This window comes from Sander lucioperca, chromosome 20 (assembly GCF_008315115.2).
Source record: "Sander lucioperca isolate FBNREF2018 chromosome 20, SLUC_FBN_1.2, whole genome shotgun sequence".
Lineage (NCBI taxonomy): Eukaryota > Metazoa > Chordata > Actinopteri > Perciformes > Percidae > Sander > Sander lucioperca.
This window is the reverse complement of record NC_050192.1, coordinates 24,689,800-24,710,404: the sequence shown is the minus strand read 5'-3', so window position 1 is coordinate 24,710,404 and position 20,605 is coordinate 24,689,800. Positions and strand designations below refer to the sequence as shown.

Sequence of the window (20,605 nt, the reverse complement as noted above, 5' to 3'; positions counted from 1 at the left end):
CATCATTTCCAGAGGGACCTGTTGCGTGGATCAAGTCGTCGTTACAAGCTGTGAGAGACACACATAACCAGAATATTCTGGAGCCTCTTTTCCGTTTTATCTTGTCCCATTTCTGACAGTGAAGTTAAACTAGAGCACGCAGTATTTGCATACAAGTGGCCCCACAACTTTATTAGTAAGGTTATAATATTCAAACATAGTGACCTTGTTGTTGGGTTGAGACATAGAGGAAGGCCTCATCTATCTCATTGTGGTCTGAACTATGTGAGGACAGCTGCAAGGCAAGACGACACATTGATCCCACACGCATATGGTGAGCAGCTCTCTCTCTATTCAACTTTGCACTCCTAAAAGGAAAATTCACCGTAATATACTCGTACACGTAATAAATCATGTTCTGATACTTGCTACTTTCCAAGAAATATTTTGTGATGAAGTGTTGCACTTTAGTTTGCCTTTATTTTGCAGCCGCTTTCCATCAACCTGCCTTGTAAACTTCTACTTCAGTTTGCGACTTCCTACATTTTCAAGGCTTGTTGACAGAAAGCAGGCGACGAGGTCGAACTTGTTGCTTTCTGTCCAGATTATAGAGAGTATAAACAAAGAGACAGTGGTGCAAGTTCAAGGTAATTTATAGCTCTTCATCAGAAGAGAGTCTGCTTAACAATTAACGGATATAGTGTCCAAATACATAACTTACGTATGTCGCTTTATTGGCTTGTGGCCTATATTCTGCTCATGTGGATGTACGAATTGGTCTATGTCATGATGGATTTTTCCCTGTATAATAGTTGAACATCTGTGAAAAATGGCAGCTCAAGACAGATGCCATTTGTCCTTGTTTAGGAGGAACTGATACAGAGATGTTCTGTTTAACGTGATGCTGTTTTTCATCACTGACACCGTATACTGTATGATGCTGTTAGACTACATTCAAATCCTCCACAACCACATGTCACATCTTCTGTATTAAACATGTGTAGAAAGAACATGACAGTAAGAACACGTGTAAAAGGGATATTTGTGGTTTTGGATGGTACTGACTGACAAAGGTTAGATACTGTAGTCCTTTGACTGCAAACAACGCTGCAGAAGTCCTGTCCTCACAGTGAAGAGGCAGGGTTCACACGCACACACACACACACACACACACATACACACACACACACACACACACACACACACACACACACTCTGAACAAAAACAGCTGATTCTGACTATACTCGCGGCTAATGTTAGCAAGCCAGCTGTGAACACACAACAAGTAAATAAGACAACTTTAGACAACAACTTTTTAACGGGGAGTCTCATTTCTCATCTCACCTCCTCCCCACACCTCCAAGTCAAGGGTAACACATAGCTGCCGGACCAGTCTATCAACTGAACACACAGAGACCAAACTGATCTCAACCTTCCATCAAACTCCTGGTCAAACAGTGAACCCCCAAATAATCTAAGTAACAAAGCTTCACTTGGGTTAGTAACTACATTTTACATTGTACATTCATAATGAGTGTTTAAAGGTAGACATCCCTTGATATATATATTGAAGCTACTGATGCAATAACCTAACCCCTTATTAGGCCTGTTTCCTTCCGTTGACCTTATTCAACTTGTTATCTTTGGGATATATGTAAGGAATGCAGGGCTGTTTTACCTGTTTATGTATGTGTGAAGTCATACTGTATATAATATTTCCCAAGTGAATCACTCCTTTCCCTTGCCTCCCTGGGACTTTGTGTGTCTGAACCTTTTTGTTATTGTCGCCTTTTTTGGGCATTCAAAATGCACCTGTCACGCATGCCGATCCAGCGTTTAACTAAGGAATGTCAATAATCTGTTGTTTCAGACTTTAGGTCCGAGGCTGAAATAATATGTGACCGGGCATTATCAATGGTTAACAGCAGCTAAGCAGCTGACCCGCTCTGGTCCTGCAGATGAGACCGTACCTCTGATAAAACATGACTTCAATGAGTATGACGTTGAATTTCCACAGATGGTACCGTAACTGTCCTGCTGTTCCTAACTGCTGGACGGAAACGTGTTGATGTACTGTACCTGAACACACCGCTGAACAAACACTGGCTTATTTTTTGGAGTAATAGTGAAAGGACAAAAACATAGTGGCTGATGAATTCTTGATGGGAGTCTGAGTCATGGGTGAAGGGTGAATGGAAACCATTCATGACACTTCCTGTGTATTATTCTAGTCTAAAACCATATATCCTGTTTGTTTTATCATTTGTAAATCTTGCTTTTTGTAAAGCAAAGAGAAAATAGTCTCATTATGTTGCAAATAAACGACTTAATTTCCTTAATGTCAAATGTATGAGAAAAGCAGTCATCTTTTTCCAACTTTTAATTTTAAAATCAAATTCACTTTTAAACCTGAAATTTGAAGCACAAGCTTATCAGTGCCATTCTAATAAAAAATAAAGTCTATATCTGGCCACGCATGTTCTTTAAACTGAGATAACTGTTAATGAAGGCCCATTGAGGGTCAGAGTTTCCCGACCTGATTATTTCTGTCTTGCTTATATAACCACAAGTAGCTTCAGCGCTTAACATAGCTCCCTCAGTCTCTGCAGATAAGCCTCTGCAGCGATAACGCAGCTCCACTCAGGTCCATGAACACAGTTTGGAAGGAGAGAAAAGAGGTAATTGGCTAGTTTGACTGAGCGTGCCCTGAGGGTAACTTGAGTGAATCCCTTTTAGAATAAAATCGGACTAAGTGTGGCTGCGAGTGCAGCCCGCAAGGGGCCATAAGCAGCCACAGGTAGCGCTGGCATGTCTTAACTTTTAGGCTCAATGTCTTGGATGATAAAATGAAAAATAAAAGAAAACCTGCTTAAACCCCATGACACCAAATGTATAAAAGAAGAAAACTGGAGCCTTCATTTGCCTTCACAGCTATTGTTTCTAACTGTTAAGAGATAAATCTGGCTGCACCCTGTACTCAATATACTCTACTGGAAGTATTACTAATTAAGGGGGCGTCAGGGGGTGGGCAGGATGACTAAGTGAGATTTTGGGTGAAAAGTGAGAAAAAGGAAAAATGTTAACAAGAGTAAAGCAGCCAATCTTTTGCATTACTTTGTTTTTAGTTGGAAACATTGTTCAAAATATATTAGAGCTGACAGGTTTACCTGTTAGTTGATCAACAGAAAACTAATTTGATAATCATTTAATCATTTCAGTCACTAATTAAAAAAAAGCCTGCTTCTTAATTCAGAGGAATCACCACTTATTTTTGTTTTATGTGATAGTAAATTGTATACCTTCTTGTTTTGGACTAACATCAGTATATAATACAGATATACTGTATTTTATGGACAGTATTGTACAGATGTGACTGGTATTGTTGCTATCTATCTATTTATCTATCTATCTGAAGAACAACTGAGCTTAAGGCAAATTTAAACACATTTCTAGCTAATCATGTGAAACTGTGTGTTCTACATTTATAATATCAGTTTATTATCAATGTTAATATATCTAAGTTAAGTTTGTCATTTATATGGCATAATTAAAAAATATTATGTTCGTTATACTGCATCATGGGAAAAAAATACAAACAGGTACCAATGGGTAGACTATGCATTTTTTTTTTTTCTTCTTTTCTTCATTCTCATTTTGCCATCTAACTCTCACTGTGTAGGAAAATAAGACCAAAGCATGGTCAAGTTCAAATATGCATAAACATCTTTTAGCCAATCTGATTATTTTATTTTTCTGCGCCCCGTGTTTATTTTTTTTGTGTCAGTCTGGAAAAAATAAGACGAAGCAGAGTAAAGTTCCAGTATGTCATCTTGTCTGGTGTCTGTGATTCCTAATGGCATCACCGGCCGCTGATTGGCCGCCCCTCCCGCGAGCTGCAGAGGTGGAAAGGGGGCGTGCACGCATCTCCGGCGCGCTATATGTACGGCTCTGCGCCTCTCCGGGATCAGGGAGAAACGCTCAAGCGAGGCGAGAAGCAACAACTGCCAGAGCACTTGACAGAGACTTGGACATTACATACCGCGTAGCCTACTACTACAGCAGACCCAGCCGGACTCCATACACACTTTATTCCAGCAGCATAGAGCAGTGGAAAAGTTTGGAGAAATGCAGTCAGTGTACCAGCACCTGATCAGCCTGCTGTTTGTCTTCAGCAGCCTGCACGTTATCCAGCTGACGGAGGGCTGCACGTGCGCTCTGACGCACCCGCAAGACGCCTTCTGCAACTCCGACATAGGTAAGGAACGGGTTAAAACCATCCGTTTACTGCTGTAAATCAGCGGGGTTTTCATTTTTACCCCGGTACTGCGAGCAGATGTTGACTAAACAGTGCTGCCTGTCACTCAATACGGGAAAGAAGACTGAGCTGCGATCAATTTAGGTACTGGATGCACGTCATTTTAGTAAAGCATGTTTTCAGCTAAATCTCTCGTTTGAGTATAAGGGAAACTAAATAAGTTGCTATTAAGGCCTAACTACTTTTTACTTTCAAATGTTTACCCCACAACTACTTTTGCTTCGTTTTCAGAATGCTATTAGTATTATAATGTATTACAGCCGTCCAACTAGTAGTCAAGTGTTGTTTCCACTATGTAATTGATATTGTTATATAACAAACCTATGTAGTTTATGGTCAGTGAGGGACACCAGTGATGGCTTCTTAAAGTGATGGCTGTTACACTAAGTCAAGGGTCCCCTTAAAATTTCGCCATTTCCTTGCTTTTCAACCCCACATTGATGAAGTTTTGATTTTATCATATCTTTTCAAGCTACAGGCATGCTTGTGTGGGAGAAGTATGGGTGGTGTGAATTAACACCAGTTGATAAAAGGATCCAGTCAGCTTAGATGTTTCAAATCGTGCTTATTTATCTGCACACTCTGGTATTTCTCTGTCAGGCAGCCACCCGGTTGTAACTCAGATATGCCCGGCCTCTGGTGCACAAACAGCGCAGGGGGGTGTGGGGTTTTTTTTTTTTTTTTTTTTTTAACTGCCTGGTCAAGACTGGGATTATCTGATCTGCCCTGTAAGGAGAGAGACTGTTTTTGGGTTGATAGTTGCAGGCAGTTTGGGGGGTGAAATGTGTCCGATGGGACAGGAGGGCAGCTTATTTGTAGTGGGAAAGGAGACACGTTTCTTTTCACTGATAACCTGTCACTTAAAGCCACATATACGTACCTAAGCAAATAGTCTTTTTCAGTGCCGCTGATATTTTGCTTCAATATCATTTGACCCAAAAATGTGAAACCATCACGAGGCTCTCTTAAACCTGACACATCATCAAACAATAAACTCTCAGTCTAAACTGAGCACACACACACACTGCAGCCATGTGTTCGCAGTGTCGACTAACACGCTACAAGGGAAGAGAGAGACACACACACACTGCAGCCATGTGTTTGCAGTGTCGACTAACACACTACAAGGGAAGAGAGAGAGAGACTGAGAGAGAGACACACACACACACACACACACACACACACGTATTCTTATTAAGGTGAATGACAAAAATAATCTAGCTTTTACACTTTGGTTTTAGTGCAAATTAAACCCCAGAGATATAACATTAATTTAACATTAATTAGTGAGCTTTGAAGGTGCTGGTAGGTGGAGTTTGTTAACTTTGGACAGAGCCAGGCTAGCTGTTTCCCCTCTTTCAGTCTTTATGCTACGCTAAGTTAACGGCTAGTAGCTACAGCTGCAAAGTCAACATACACATAAAAATCTGAATCCTTAATAACATATATTTTAATTATCATGCCCCCATCACTCTTCCAAAGAGATAAAATGTCTTTCTATATTTAACTGTTGATCCAACAACAAGAAATACTTTGCGTTAAGACTTAACGTGCATTTAAAATTTCATAAGCAGTGTCCTATTTACTCAATACGCTACATCACTGCACTACAAGGCTCTTCCTTTTCCAAAGGCTACTCCAAATGCAGCCAAGAAAATGAGGCTTCTTTGCCCAAATTCAGAGGACACAACCAGTGTAGTTTAGGTAGGCGTAAGTCACTACTTTTAGTTCTGACGTGGGCAGGAACTCACTATGATGCTTTGGTGAATCCTCTGTAGAGTCTTAGAAGGGAGGAGGTCCAGATTTAGCCTACTAGCCCTCTGAGGGCCCCACCTTTTATAAGAGGAATCCTGTGAAATATCACAGATAATGCACATAAGGACCCAAAATGATCACTTTGTCTCTTGGTCTTTGGTAAACCCCGTTTTCCAGGCCTGTGGGAGCGTCTTCAGCCAAGTGACCCGGTTGGAGCAATCAAAAATGGCGCTTCCAAAAACACATGCGATGCCTTTCACAGTCCTTCAGATAGCTCATGGTGTTGGCACCCGCTGAGATTTGCCAGTGTAGAATCTGGGACTGACTTCAATGGGCGCAGTGATCATTGCGAGCCCCACAAATCCCATTTCCAAGGTCCTGGCTTAGCTCAAGGTGTGCTTTGAATGCTTGCAGCCACTCTTACACCACAGTCCTCGGAGGGAAACACTTCTGAAACACCGGATTGGATTTCCTGGACTTCCGTAATTGTAATTAACGAAGTCCAGACATTCAAGATTTGTGTAGGAAGCCTGAATGGTTTGAAGTGATCCAGCTTTTATTGTCATCTTTCCACATATGACTTCAAATACAGGTTACATGTCCAGGCTAATGTTAAAGCAAGTCAAAGCATCAGTTCAGAGGCATAATGTGAATGTATACAGAACACATTATAAACAGATTTTCCAATACTGGTTCATTCTTTACTTTAACGTCTATTTCTATTACCTTAAGGTAACACCGGCACCTCTGCTTGTGTCCCCAAGCCAAGTTAAAACACGGAGACGTGTAAAACGCTTTCCCTTTTTATTTTGATAAACATACCTGGGCACCAGGCAATGACCAGGCTGCTTTCTTGTGCAGAGGACCCAGTTGGCTGCTATTAGGCAGCTGGGTTTAAAGCAGCCCATTCACAAGGGGAAATGAGCAGCGCTTGTTTCCCCAAAGCCCAACGCAAGCAAGATTAGAGGCCCCGAGGTGAACTTTGACCCTGAGATTTGACGTTGCTCTGTAAGGACGCTATTTCCCAAGCGCTCGGGATGACAGAGCAAACCTTCACATGCTTGCACCCCGAACCAGGTCAGTTGCTGAGGATTAGCGTGATATGTGTTTATGCTCGGTTTGGGATTGAGGATCAGGCCATTGAGAGAAACGGATCCCGCCCTGCTGTGGGTATTTTCTGCAGCATAGAGCAGCTTTGTGCAGCATAGCAGGTTTAGAGTGATGTATTGCCTGGGGCTTTGTGACGGCGCTCTCCTGGTACCACTACACTCTCCTCCTTCTACTAATGAGTAGCGTTTAGTTAAATCACCACCCCCTCTGTCAGCCGCACCCCCCCTCCTTAACTGCAGGTCAACAGGTGACAGATGATAATCTGAGGGAAGCCAGGACTCCTGTTATGAGATGCATTATGTAAGCTTGGATCAGATATCCGTAGTTTTCCCAAAAGTGAGCTAAAATATGATGAGATGTCAAAGGTTCTGGATTCCATACAAGCCTGGGATGTTCGTCCTATGAGCCAGGCGTATCAAATGTCCAGTCCATCCCTCCCTTCTCTGATGACCACACAGCCGCTCAGGGGTCCACCGTTTTAAACAGGAGGCTAGCAAGGGGGGCAATGGACCCAATCAGCCCAGCACACAGCTCAGTTCACCTTCAGTTGTACTTGCTGTAAAGGGAGCATTGAGTAGGCTACTTTGACATTGCAACAATTGTAATACAATTTATTTGTCACCAGAATGTCACCTTTATCTATGGTGGTTTCTAACTGTCAAAAAGAGTGAAGTCACACTTTCACGAAGAGAGCATTAACATAGATAATCCAAGCTACTATCAAACTACTATTAAATTACAAACAGGAATTTACAGTTAGGTAATCGTCTGACCGACAAGTCTAAAAAGAAAAAGGTGAGAGGCCGCCAGCGAGAAAGTGACACGGCAAGTGAGTGAATGACAAAGATAAGAATAGAGAGATAGGAAAAGCAGGCATTAAGGTAGCAAGCATGCCCAGATACTGTAACACCAGGCCAACTGACAAGGCTTCAGGTATTGGCTGGGACTCGCTTTTCAAGCAAATTTTGAGATAAGGCTTTGTTTTGAAGGAATTCAGAAACAGCTAGCGTTTGAGTTCAGATGGCATCGCATTTAAATTGAAATGGATTAAAGTTTCCCATGACTCGATCAAACAGAAGCATTTGTCACCTTGTTGAAAACTGGTCCTAATCAGGTTATCGGAGGTAGTGATAAAAACTCATACTTCATAGGCAGCCTTTGCACTTTGCCAACCAGTATGTAAACGTTGCAGGCTTTATGCTCAGGCGTTTTAGCAGATTCAGTTTCAGTGTTTATTTTTGAGCGTGGTAGTGTGTCGTCTTGAGAATTCCTCCTCCTCCCACTCGCCTCTTCAAACTTGGACCACTTTCTGCATACTAAAATCACCGTCACCCGCCCCGTGCCTCGCTTTACCACACACACACACACACACACACACACACACACACACACACACACACACACACGTATTCTTGTCATGCCTGCATTTTGCCACATTGTACGTAGGCTGAAATAAATGTTTAACTAAATTTCATGGTCACCTCAAGATTTAGCATTTGCATTTAAGCTTGTGTAATCCCCTGCTTTAGGCAAGAGATACTGAGTGAAAAATGGATTCACTTCTTTTTTTTTTTTTGCTTTTTTGTCAGGCCATGGTTACCTCTCTTATCACAAAAAGCCTCCCACTCTTGAAAATGTATCCTCTGCAGAAGATGAATACTTGTGCATCACATCACTGGCCTGTAATTCCTCATGTTTAGCAAACTAAGAGGGGGAGAGACTCCGATAGATATTTCAACTCCGATAGATATTTCAACTCCGATAGATATTTCAACTTTACAATATTACTGCCTTATTAACTGTTGTTATATTTATTACACAAATAGATGGAAGTATTCAAATTTAAATTCATAGTACCTGAATAAGTTCGGCCAAAAAGTTTTGCAAACATAGGTACTTCAGCTGCCATAATCACCATATTAACCACCACTAGTAGTGTAAATTAGGTAATTAATCAGTATGATTAATGTACAGATGTTGCATTGTCACAAGACTTCTTAAACTGGTGTAATACTAATGTGAAGCATCAAACGGTTACAGCACTATATAACAAATCCACGTTTTTGCATGAATATGTAAATGAATGCAGAAAGACACCACATTTGATCAGATAGTCACCTCTGTCGGGGAAACAGTGGTGTCAGTCGGAGTTCAATAAAAGTTGAAGTGAATATATATCCTTGTGAGGTACTGTATATAGACATATGCACATGTACATGCAGTTAAAGCACAAGTGGTACATAAAAAGAAGAGTTTAGAAGGCAGGAACTACTACACAGTATGTCAATAGTTTCCAGTTTAACCAAGGTGATGTGAGATCACATTATTATTAAGTGGGTTAAATAAACACTCGTAACGTAGACTTGTAGACGTGAGCGGGCAGCCGTGTGGTCGTACGTATATATAACTGCTGAAATGAAAAGAGGTCAAGGGGTCACTGCAGAGGAATGACACAAATCCTCTGTCTCTGGGGCAGCTGAGGCCCTTCACACATTCCTCTGGGTGATGGCACCATCACTGGCCAATTAGTGGCTGCCGTCCAACAAGAGGGGACCTATCTGGATGTACTTTGGTAAAATCAGCTGACCTGTGGCCCTTCAAACACGAAAGCTTGTTTCTCCTGAGGGTTGCTTTTGAGTTCAGGGCAGAGGAGGAAACTAGGTTTTGGGGTGACAATTGGAAAAAATAACGGCAGCAGTGTATTTAACAGAGGCAAAAGTATCTTGTTATATCTGCACATTCCTCTGTAATTGTGCCCTGCTTCCTCTGTAATTGCAGCGGCAAACATCTGTCAAACTGCATTTGGGTGCATTTAGTAGAGGTCCGTCAGGCAATAGCGCTCTTGGTTCATATTAAAAGAGTTGACAGATTAATGGATCAAATGTTCTGCAGCAAGTTATTGTGAAAGGTCAGAAAGCGGAGGGCAGGCAGTGGGGATTGGTACATTAAAACCAAGAGCTCTGAAATGACATTCGTTTGCCTTGGTTGTGTGCTTTCTTGTGAAGCTGTCAGTGAAAGTCAGTGAGTCATAACACAATGCAGACAGGTGAAAAACAATCACCTTTATGCTCCGCTGAACAGTGTTGCCTCACATGCAGTTTGAAAGATATTTCCATTTTGCAGTTTTGTAGTGCTGCATGGTTAATGGATGGTTGATATTCTAAAGCACCGTTTACCCTTGAGTACCTTTTTTAGAATTGACGTTCTGTTCACTTGCAGTGCCTTTACGGCCTCACGCAAGTACAGCAATAGGATTATTAGCCACGCTAGCGGCGTAGCTCTACTGATGGATGTCGGTTGGTCCGTCCACCACTTTGGTCCACAGTGAAATGTCTTAACAATTATGGATTGCCATGAAATCAAGGTCCCCAGAGGATAAATCCTGATGACTTTGGTGATCCTCTGACTTTTTATCTAGTGCTACCACTGTTTTTCGCCTAATATATCAACAACTATTTGATTGATTTCATCAATTGATCAAATTGATTTGATCAAATTTCATACAGACATCCGTGGTCTCCAGAGGATGAATTGTAATAACTTTGGTGATCTTCTGACTTTTCATCTAGCGCCACCATCAGGCCAAAATTTCACCTTGTCCAATCCTAGCTGTAACTAATTAGCTAATGTTTGCAACACCCTAAACTAAGATGGTGACCATAATAAACATTACCTGCTTAACATCAACATGTTAGCATTGGCATTGCATGCTCATGTTAGCATTTAGCACAAAACACCCAAGTACAGCCTCACAGAGCCCTGAAACCTCATCTGACATGTCCTTTTGGCAAAGACAACTTTAAAAGAACTTTCCTTTATATTTCACATTTTCATTCATGATCAGAAGAATTTCTCAAATACACCAAATTTAGCCAAAATGAACCAAATAAAGAACACTATGTTTCTATTGGTAAGCTCCTGGATGGCCACATTCCTTTGATTTGTTCAAACTGGTTCAAAATAAGTTTTTGAGGTTGTTTAAATAAACGCTTGGTTCAAACTGGGGTCTTCATGTCCAAAATAAATTTGTGGTCACCACTTTTGGGTGGCCGTGCTGTAACTGCTTCCTGTTGGAGTTCTATTTGTATGCCCATTTGAAATTTGCCTGGAAGTAGGACAGCAAGACAAACAGAGACCAAACAGAACATGCCACATGCCTCATTTCTTTCTCCAGTAAGAGAATGAAAGGCTCATCATTTCTTTTCCTTTCTGGGGAATGTGAGCCCCTGAAGAATGTGTTAAGGAAATTCCACCGGGAGAAGATAACAAACATGGCCAGTGTTAGTTGTGTCTGCAGCCGGTCGGCTGCGGGCAGCAGGTGAACTTCACAGATGATTGACTGCTTATGCAGGGCCCACAGCCCTGGCCTTTCACAAGAAGCCTCCACACTCCAACATGAGTGAAAGCAAACAAATCAAAGTCCCCCCTGAACATTTTCACCTCGCCGACGTTTACATGAGGGTCCTGCACACCGATAAGATCTTTTTCAAGCCCTGATCCCAATGTAGAAGGAAACAGAGGAGACACATACTGCACTCCCCGATGTTTTTAATCCAGCAAAAATCTGATTGGAGTCACATTTAGCCAATTATGATGTGAATAATACAACTGCAAAATCAAAACCAAGTTTCCTGTGATTACTACAAGTTCCATCTAACATGTGAGCAGTCATCCAAAAACTCTTAAACACCAGCAGTGAGAATGACTCCTTGATACATGCACAAGGCGTCCTTTTCCTCTAATTTCTGTTTCAAACTCAAAAGTCCCTGTAGTGTTCTTTTCCCATTGGTCTTCCTTTGCAAACAGCAGCAATGCAGAAAATCTGATAAACGGATTAACTGTGGTCCCAACCGGTCCTGAAATGGTCTTTATAAATGGGTTTGCAAATGCCTCCTACTGGCCTAGGCTGAGTGTTATTTGATAGATTGGATAGGAAAGCTCCTAGTTATATGTTAGAGGAATGGAACAGTTTGCTCAGATCATTTAACTCATTGTCCATCTCCTCTCTTCACAGTGATTCGGGCTAAAGTCGTGGGCAAGAAGCTCCTGAGAGATGGACCTTTTGGAACGATGCGCTACACAGTCAAGCAAATGAAGGTGAGAGCGTCAATCCTCTGCTGAAAGTGTTGATGAGCGAGACACTGAATCTCTTTCAGCTTAAAAGGAATACTAGAACATTTTGGCAAACATACCCCCTTTCTCGCAGAGAATTACATGAGAAGATTGATACCTGTTTCATGTCACTGAGCAAAACATGAAGCTAGAGCCGGTATGGTTAGCCTAGCACGGCTAGCCTAGCTAATCGTAAAGACGCTGTTTAAAACCGCTAAACTGGCTTTGTTCAAAGTTTGAAAAATCTTACTATCACCTCTAACGCTCATCAATTGACACATTATTTAAACATTAAATAACTTAATTAATGGACAACATCTGGCTAGCTGTCCCCCCCCCCTCAGTCTTTTTGATAAGCTTAAACTAAGCTAAGCATTTTATAACACAATTTGTAGTCAGTACATGTCTGTCTGTGTACAAACAGGCAACAAATAGGTTTAGTTGTTTTATTTTGGACAGAGCCAAGCTAGCCGTTTCCCTCTGCTTGAAGTCTATAGCTAAGCTAAGCTAAACACCCCCTGGCTCTAGCTCCATACTTAGATATGAGAGTGGTTTCAATCTTCTCATCTAAATACTCGGCAAGAAATCTCATAAATGTTGAACTGTTCCTTTTGCTGTAATGTCAGTAAGCGAGAAATTGAAGAAATGAACATGCTTGTCTATATACTGTAGCAGAATGCTTAAGTTGGACACGCTGGAATAATTGGCTTAAATTGCAATTTCCTTCGCTGACTTTATTTTTTTGGTTTTTATTATTGCCCCTTTTTTTTCTTCAAATGGTCAGATAGAGTTGGAGAGGTCATGCTCTAAGACCCCACACATTCTCTGCTACGTATATAATGATTCTGATTGAAACTAACTCATTTGATTGATTTGATTTTATTAGGCTCCCCATTAGCTGATGCAGAACATCAGCTACTCTTCCTGTGGTCCACACAAAACATACACCATTACAAAAACCACTGAAAGTGGTATTAACATAAAAATATATATTTTCTCCCATTTAAGATGCTCTTTGATATCCTATTTAAAAGCACAGGCACATAAACCCATACCCTGGATGTGGCAGGAACTCTATAGTTACGAGACTGTCTATCCGCCCCCTCAGCCGCTGTGTGATAGCTTAAAAGCAGTTTGGGATACTTAGCATGAAAGCCCGCTTTTCACTTCCTCTATATTCTTACATAACACTGCATATTTTTGACAGATGCTGACATCGGCCTGCTGCTCAGACAGGAGCCAGGCCGGAGGATTAGTGGGCTTACAGGCATTACAGCTCAACCAAACTCCTCGCTCCGAGTGTAAACATTTCACCAGAGTCATGCACTGCATCAGTACAATCCCAGTTTGTACAAAAGCATTAAGTGGCCTCTTGTTAGTGAAGCACACCAATAACCACTATAAGGATTAGCCTCAGGAATGAAATGTGGCCTTTGCACCTCTTGGGTTATTTATTTGTATTACAGTCTGCTGGTTTACACTGCAAACAGTGGTTTTCCTTGTGGGCTATAATATAATGCGATTCCCTCCAAATTTCAACAAATCTTATGAGACAGATGCCTTTGGCATTCCCAAACCGCCACAGTTTCAGGCTTAAGTAACAGTTTGTTCTGCTTTTCTGGGAGCGATGCGTCTAAACAGGGATTTCCTGTTGTTCCCAGACAAATAAATTACACTGAAGAAAACACAACAGTTCTCAGGGCAAACACTCACTGTTGGCTCTGCATACCCAGGATTAATAAAAGGAGCTGATGTCCACAGTTTAGCAATGCCCTTGCCAAAACAGCATCAAAGTTGAAGCACATTACACAACGTAATCATGTTATCTATTATTTAGTTAAGGGCAGAGCCTATTACTCCATCTCTCGAGAGGCATTCCTTAAGGAATGTCATCTGATAAAGCCAGCGTACTGTTTTCATTCCTGATTATTTATGTGAAGAGAGTCAAGGGTGTGGGGTACAACATTGCACTTTTTTAGTCAGGTTTAAACTCCAATTTTGTTTTTCCGTGTCTTGCAGATGTACAAAGGATTCGACAAAGTCCAGCATGTGCAGCACATTTACACGGACGCTTCAGAGAGTTTGTGTGGTGTGAAGTTTGACATCAACAAGTACCAGTACCTGATCACAGGTAAGCTCACTGGCTGACATTGTTTTTTTTTTTTTTTTTTTTAAATCAATGATCAACGTTGGCAGGAAAGGGTTTTACAAAAGATGCTACCAAGCTCCATTATGGGAAGTGTAGTTTTTTGGAGCTTGACCCACACTAGGGACTAAAAGTCAGAATATCTCAGCATCTGCTGCTTGGATTTTGACTATTCTTTTTCCTCATCTGTCTTTCGCAAGACACCCAACTATATGGAACGATACAAAATAACTGGAGTGCCCCTTTAATTAAGCTTGAGGGAATTATGTGCATTACTGCATTCAAACGATAACAGGATGACAGCCAAAAAGGTCCCATTCACTGAAGAAGTCCATGGGGTATGGTCAAAAGCTCTGAGCAAAGCTTAATAAGTACATCTTAAGTTAAAAATATTTTACGAAGTTGTTTCGAAGGGGAAGAATGAAACTCCAAATCTCTTCTAACTATTTTACATGCATTTTTAAAAAAAAACAGCTGTTCCTGTGTACAATAGAGGCATATATTTTCTCACTGTCCCTGTACTGCAGTATTTATGAAAGATGAAATAGTAACTAATGAGATGCCTTTGGGATTGGAATATATTTTAAAAAAAGGTTTACTTTATCAGATCTTTGCTTCAATCAAAATTAAACATTTAATACCATGTTTGTGACATGACACGCACAACCATCAAAACTAAATTGGTTTTAACTGTTGAGATGCTAAATACTTTTCAGTCAGGTAACTGTTGTTGTTCCTTCTCAGAGTGTTTGCCTGCAGCATTACGAGTTTATTTGGCCTGACGTACTCCCTCACCCCCTCAAGGACTTCTTCATTTGTCCTGTGACACAACCTTTCCCACTATTTATACCCTACTATTTGCCACTGTGCAAGCAGGCAAACCGAGGCCCTTTTTGGAAAAGAAAAAACAAATGTTGCACTTACTTCCCTTGACTTCGTATATAACTGTCACTAAGTCCTGACCTGTAAATATTGTAACTGCACCCCACAGTGCAAGTGAACGAGCCGGCGTTGCCAGGCAGCGACGGCTATGTTTACCCAGTCCGGCTGCGAGTGACATCACTGACGTCTTTCGCTGCTCTCAAGGCGTCTATAATAAGTCTCTGCATATGAACAAGGCTGCATTACGGGCAATTTAAAGGCACCAGGTCCTGTGAGACGAGCTGCTTGGCTCTTCTTTGATCGAGCCTCGAGTGCACTGGCCCTGATTAGTATTTAAGAAGCATGTCACACACTCGACACCATGTAATAAGCCTGCGAGTGACTCCAGTAATCCCAGTGCGGCGATGCAGGCAGAGCGGGAAGTTTCAGGGGGGGTCGAAGAAGCACATATTTGTGAGCTGTCAAATTCCCGCGTGGTGACAACACGGTGAAGGAGACATACGGTGACAAATTGTGACGTTCCTGAGTGCTCACAGGCCGCCGCGGTGCACCTGTCTCAGGAGTCGGTAAGCCACAAACGGCCTGGCGCTAAATTTAGATGTCTGCTGACCTTTTGATATTCAGAAATAGGGGTGTTGGTTTAATATGGGCTTACTGTGTGAGATTGTCTTACCATAGATAAACAAGTTGGATTGCTTAAGCGGTAAGTTTATATTATCCTATGTTACATGCGAAGGATAATGAAATTAGACAAATAGCAAAATGACATACCAGCAATATGATGCAACATCTGAATAAGTAACTCCCAATGAGGCTAAGATTAGCAAAGTTATTGGTTTTCTTAAAGCAAACACTTCGGAAAACACGGAATCTCCGGAAAACCAGAAATCTGGATGATGCCATCGTCTATGCTGTGTTGGCAACGTCTGTCGATCAGTTAACCACTTTTTTCCAAACTGAAATATCTCAACAACTATTGGATGGATTGGCATGAAATCTACACCTGTGTCTGCAAAAGAGAGAAGTCCTATCCATGCAACCTGATAATCAGGTGTTGATTATTACTTGAATCAAATTTTAAGAATGAAATCTCAACCCTCGCTGAAACAGCAGAAAGCTATTTTCAAGTAGTACTTACAGCTTATGCTGTAGATTCAGCTTGTGACTCAACATGTCAACCAATACCCTCCGTTCTTTCCTTCCTCAGGTCGAGTGTATGATGGCAAGGTCTACACGGGGCTGTGCAACTTCAACGAGCGGTGGGAGCGCCTCTCATTGGCCCAGAAGAAAGGCATCAACCATCGCTACCAGCTGGGCTGCAACTGCAGGGTGAGTGGAAACCAGCAACCTCCAACCGGCAAGGACAAGAAAGATGAGGGAAGAGGAGGCCGGAGGAGGAACAAGAGAAGGAGGAGCTAGAGCTTACTGCTCCTCCATTTTACAACTAAAACTAAACCTAAAACTGCTGCAACGGATTGACCCCTTCTATAAAGTCCACTAGAGAGTGCTTATTAATGATTACAGGAGGAAGGAAATACTTCTAACACAAGTAATGTGAAGGGTCAGACCAATTCAGGCACATCAATGCTACTGTGTCACTTCTATTGCTAAAACCATTTACTCATACTTAAAACAACCCTCACGGTTACATTGCTGTTGTTATTGAGACTGAATTATGAGCGTACTTTCCACTTGTTATACTTCATGGATGTTCAGCAGAAACAGAAATAGAGAGAAAACAAGTTTTACTACTATCACTGGGAGTTATTAAATAGTCTTCATGCCCAGTTTTTATGCGACTCAAACATGTAGCCCGCCGCTGTGCAGCTGCTGACCCGCCTCGTAAACGTCCTACTGTTACAGCAGTGTCCTGGACATCTGCTAACACTATCGGCCCCTATCAGTATAAGTGGATTAGCAGAGAGACCTATTTTTTTCCCAGTGCGGGCCAGTGCCTGTAAACTGTGTTCAGTGTGTACATGGCAGCAGCCCAGAAGGCATCCAGAGAAGGCCAACGATCAACTGAGACTTCAGTCTGAGAGTCAGTAAGCACAGGCAGGCGTAAACCTCATCACATCAACTCATTAAACGCACTCCGCCGGCCTCCGCATTCCTCCACAAATGATGATTTACTGCACTGGAAAGCAGGAAGCATGGCGTACCGTTTAGAGAATTATCACATCTATAAAACCACTCAAACGAGGAAGTTATGCCGAACATCTCTGAACCGTTGGGGACACGCTCTCCAGGCTTGAATAACACCCAAAATGGGAAGTGTGCCTTCTAACTTGCTGGCTCATTCATATCCAGATAAGTGCAGCTCCATGCAGCTGATGACTCCGTTTTGCTGTCACTAAATACAGCATTTCCGTTCATCACCTCTCTGAGTAGTCATGTGAATCTTCCTGTGAATTCACGCTGTATATTCATCCGTGAAGCTGCTTTTTTGTGTGAGCACCTGGAGGTGTGATAGCACGAAAGACGCTCAGTAAAAACTAACTGAATCATTACAAAACTACAAAAACATCACTGCTTCAGGAAGATGGCTGACATTCATTTAACATTCCACAGCACAAAGCATACAAATGCCAGGGTACACTTACTGGTTTTGTACTTAGATATTTTAAAAAGCTGCCTTTTCACACCTCATCTAATGTGCTGCAGTAAATGACTGAAAGCTGAAAAGCAGTAGAGAAATGATGAGATTCCATGTTCTAGATGTTTCACCAAGCGCATGTTCACGCTTTTATATTTCAACCAAATCATATACTCACTTCCTTTCTAACACACTTATTTCTCTTGTACAATTGTGAGATTTGGTTCATATGTTAATGGATCATTAAGCTAATTCTACTTTGGCCTTTTGCACAAACTTCTAGACTGTAGACTCACTGTTGAAGTTGCATGCTACTAATTACGGTTAGCTTTAACAAGAAAATAAACTCAATACAGCATGTCCTTAAGCAACATAAAAGGAATCACTTTGGAAACTATACTTATTCGCTTTCTTGGCAAGATTTAGGTGAATAGATTAATAGCACTCTCACCTCTGTATGCTAAATGTGAAGCTAGAGCCAGGGGACCGTTAGCTTACGTAGCCTTAGCCTGTAAGCAGGGGGAAACAGCTAGCTTGGCTTTATCCAGCTTTTAAAAAGACACCTACCAGCTCACTAATTAATGCATCATCAGCTAATGAATTAAACAAACAAGATACACATTGTTTCTAAGTGATTTAGAGGTGCTAAACTTGGGAAAGACCCCCTGTCTCTTCATGTTTCCAATCTTTATGTTAGCTAAGCTAATTGCCTGCTGGCTCTAGCTTGATATTTAGTGTACAAAGATGAGAGTGGTGTCAATCTTCTTATCTAACTCTCACTAAGAAAACAAATAAACCAATTTCCGAAAGTGCCAAACTATTCTTTTGAGGTTAACCTAGCTTTAGATTTGAAATATGAAGGTATGTAAGTCATATTAGAGAATTAAAAAAATAGAGCAAAGTAAGGATGGGGATGAGTTTGAAAATATATTAGGGTATATTGTTTACATAATAAGCAGGTATGACTATTTTAGTAAAAGTGAGTCGGGCGCCTGGGTAGCTCACCTGGTAGAGCATGCACCTATTTATAGAGGTTTACTCCTCGACGCAGCGGCCACGGGTTTGACGCCGCCCTGCAGCCCTTCAGTTGTCCTGTATAAATAAAGGCCTAAAAATGCCCAAAAAATAATCTTAAAAAAAAACTACAGTGAGTCTACACTAGTTGTTGCTAATATCCAGTTTTGTTTCCTGCTTCATGGCTACATCTTTAGTTTCGCTTCTGTCTCTGTAGATTAAGCCCTGCCACTACCTGCCGTGCTTTGTGACCTCAAAGAACGAGTGCCTATGGACGGACATGCTGTCCCACTTCGGCTATCCCGGCTACCAGTCCCGGCACTACGCCTGCATCCAGCAGAAGGAAGGCTACTGCAGCTGGTACCGGGGCACAGCCGCACGCGACAAAACCACCATCAACGCCACCGACCCCTGAACCCCAAACGCACCCTTCCCCAAATCCACTGCCGCCTCCCTGACTCCGTCCTATCCCGATATCTTCTAGAGTATTACAGGACTCTTTAAGCTCACTGGCCTGGGTGTCAGCCTCTTTAAAAGGGGCAAAAAAGAGAAAAGAACAAATCCATTACAGTGCCTGTTTCGTAGCACTTCTGATTGAAAACAATACCTTTTTTTGTCGTGCAGATCGCCCTGTTTAACTTTCATTTTCCCACAAATCAAACTTTGCACCAAACCTTCTCTTCAGGGTTCAGTGGTAAAAAGACAGACATTTATAAGGCTAATAAGAAGTATAAGACCTTGATCAAGCGCTATTGGATCTTCAGATTTAAAAAAAACTAACTGACCTGTACACAATTAAAAGTATTAATAAGTATCATTGGTGTTAATTAGCGACATGCAGTTAGCGTACTGCTAACCTAGTATTTTGGTCATTTTATGCATCGAGGCAGTTTCTTTCGAAAAGCAAGGACTGAAGGTCATGAAGTATCAGATTTATTTCAATCAATGAAAAACGAACAGCCAATGATCACTATGTACATTTTAGATGTAAAGATGTTACATTGCTACACTTGCTAGCATTACAACATAAACTTCTGCAGTTCTACACATCAACAATACAGATAGAGTGCCATGTGAGGTTTGATCTCTGAAAGTTATACCTCTCATAAGTTAATATCCCTTATATTATTTTTGAAAATGGTATTGTTTTACAGTGAAGTATACATTGATTATCTTCACAGTTTTTACTGTAACATGTGTCTTTATGGATAGTAGTATCTCTGCTTACCTGAATGTTTGCAATGTAACTCATTTTGCAGTTATATCACAAACAACGCCCTTTCTGTTGAGCACTGTTGAATATCAGAGAAAGGCTAGAAATCTCTGTGTTACAGTGCCAACGCAGGGACGAGCTCACTTCTTGCAGAGATGGTGATATTTTATTTTTTGCTGTATATAACATAAGCTACAGAAATGAACTATCAACTCAGCTGAAACCTCTGTAATACATTTATTTATATGTTTATTGGATGACACAGTAACTATGTGGTATTATCTGGAAAAAAAAGAAGAACAAAATATATAATAACGGGTCAAAACTACATTGCGACAACCATCACAGCCTGTGCAACCTTCCAGAATGAAGGACCAGCATCTCCAGTGGTATGGTACTTATGGTACTCCTGTTTGTTAGTTTGATCATAGTTCCCCTGACTGGTACTCTACACCAATCCAATGAAAGTCAAGTATAAGCAG

The 20,605-nt window shown here is 41.4% G+C and overlaps 2 protein-coding genes across 4 annotated transcripts in view; one reads left to right on the top strand and one right to left on the bottom strand.

The window, feature by feature from the left end:
• The window catches only part of LOC116054513 (synapsin-3), a 128,165-nt gene that overhangs the window by 48,714 nt on the left and 58,846 nt on the right, over nucleotides 1–20,605 (bottom strand). The window lies entirely within an intron of this gene.
• Nucleotides 3,932–20,585, top strand: LOC116054515 (metalloproteinase inhibitor 3-like). The gene is made up of 5 exons (XM_031306088.2): nucleotides 3,932–4,235; nucleotides 12,175–12,257; nucleotides 14,292–14,403; nucleotides 16,508–16,629; nucleotides 19,128–20,585. The coding sequence occupies exons 1-5, from the start codon at nucleotides 4,106–4,108 to the stop codon at nucleotides 19,323–19,325; spliced, it is 645 nt and encodes a 214-aa protein (XP_031161948.1). The 5' UTR covers nucleotides 3,932–4,105; the 3' UTR covers nucleotides 19,326–20,585.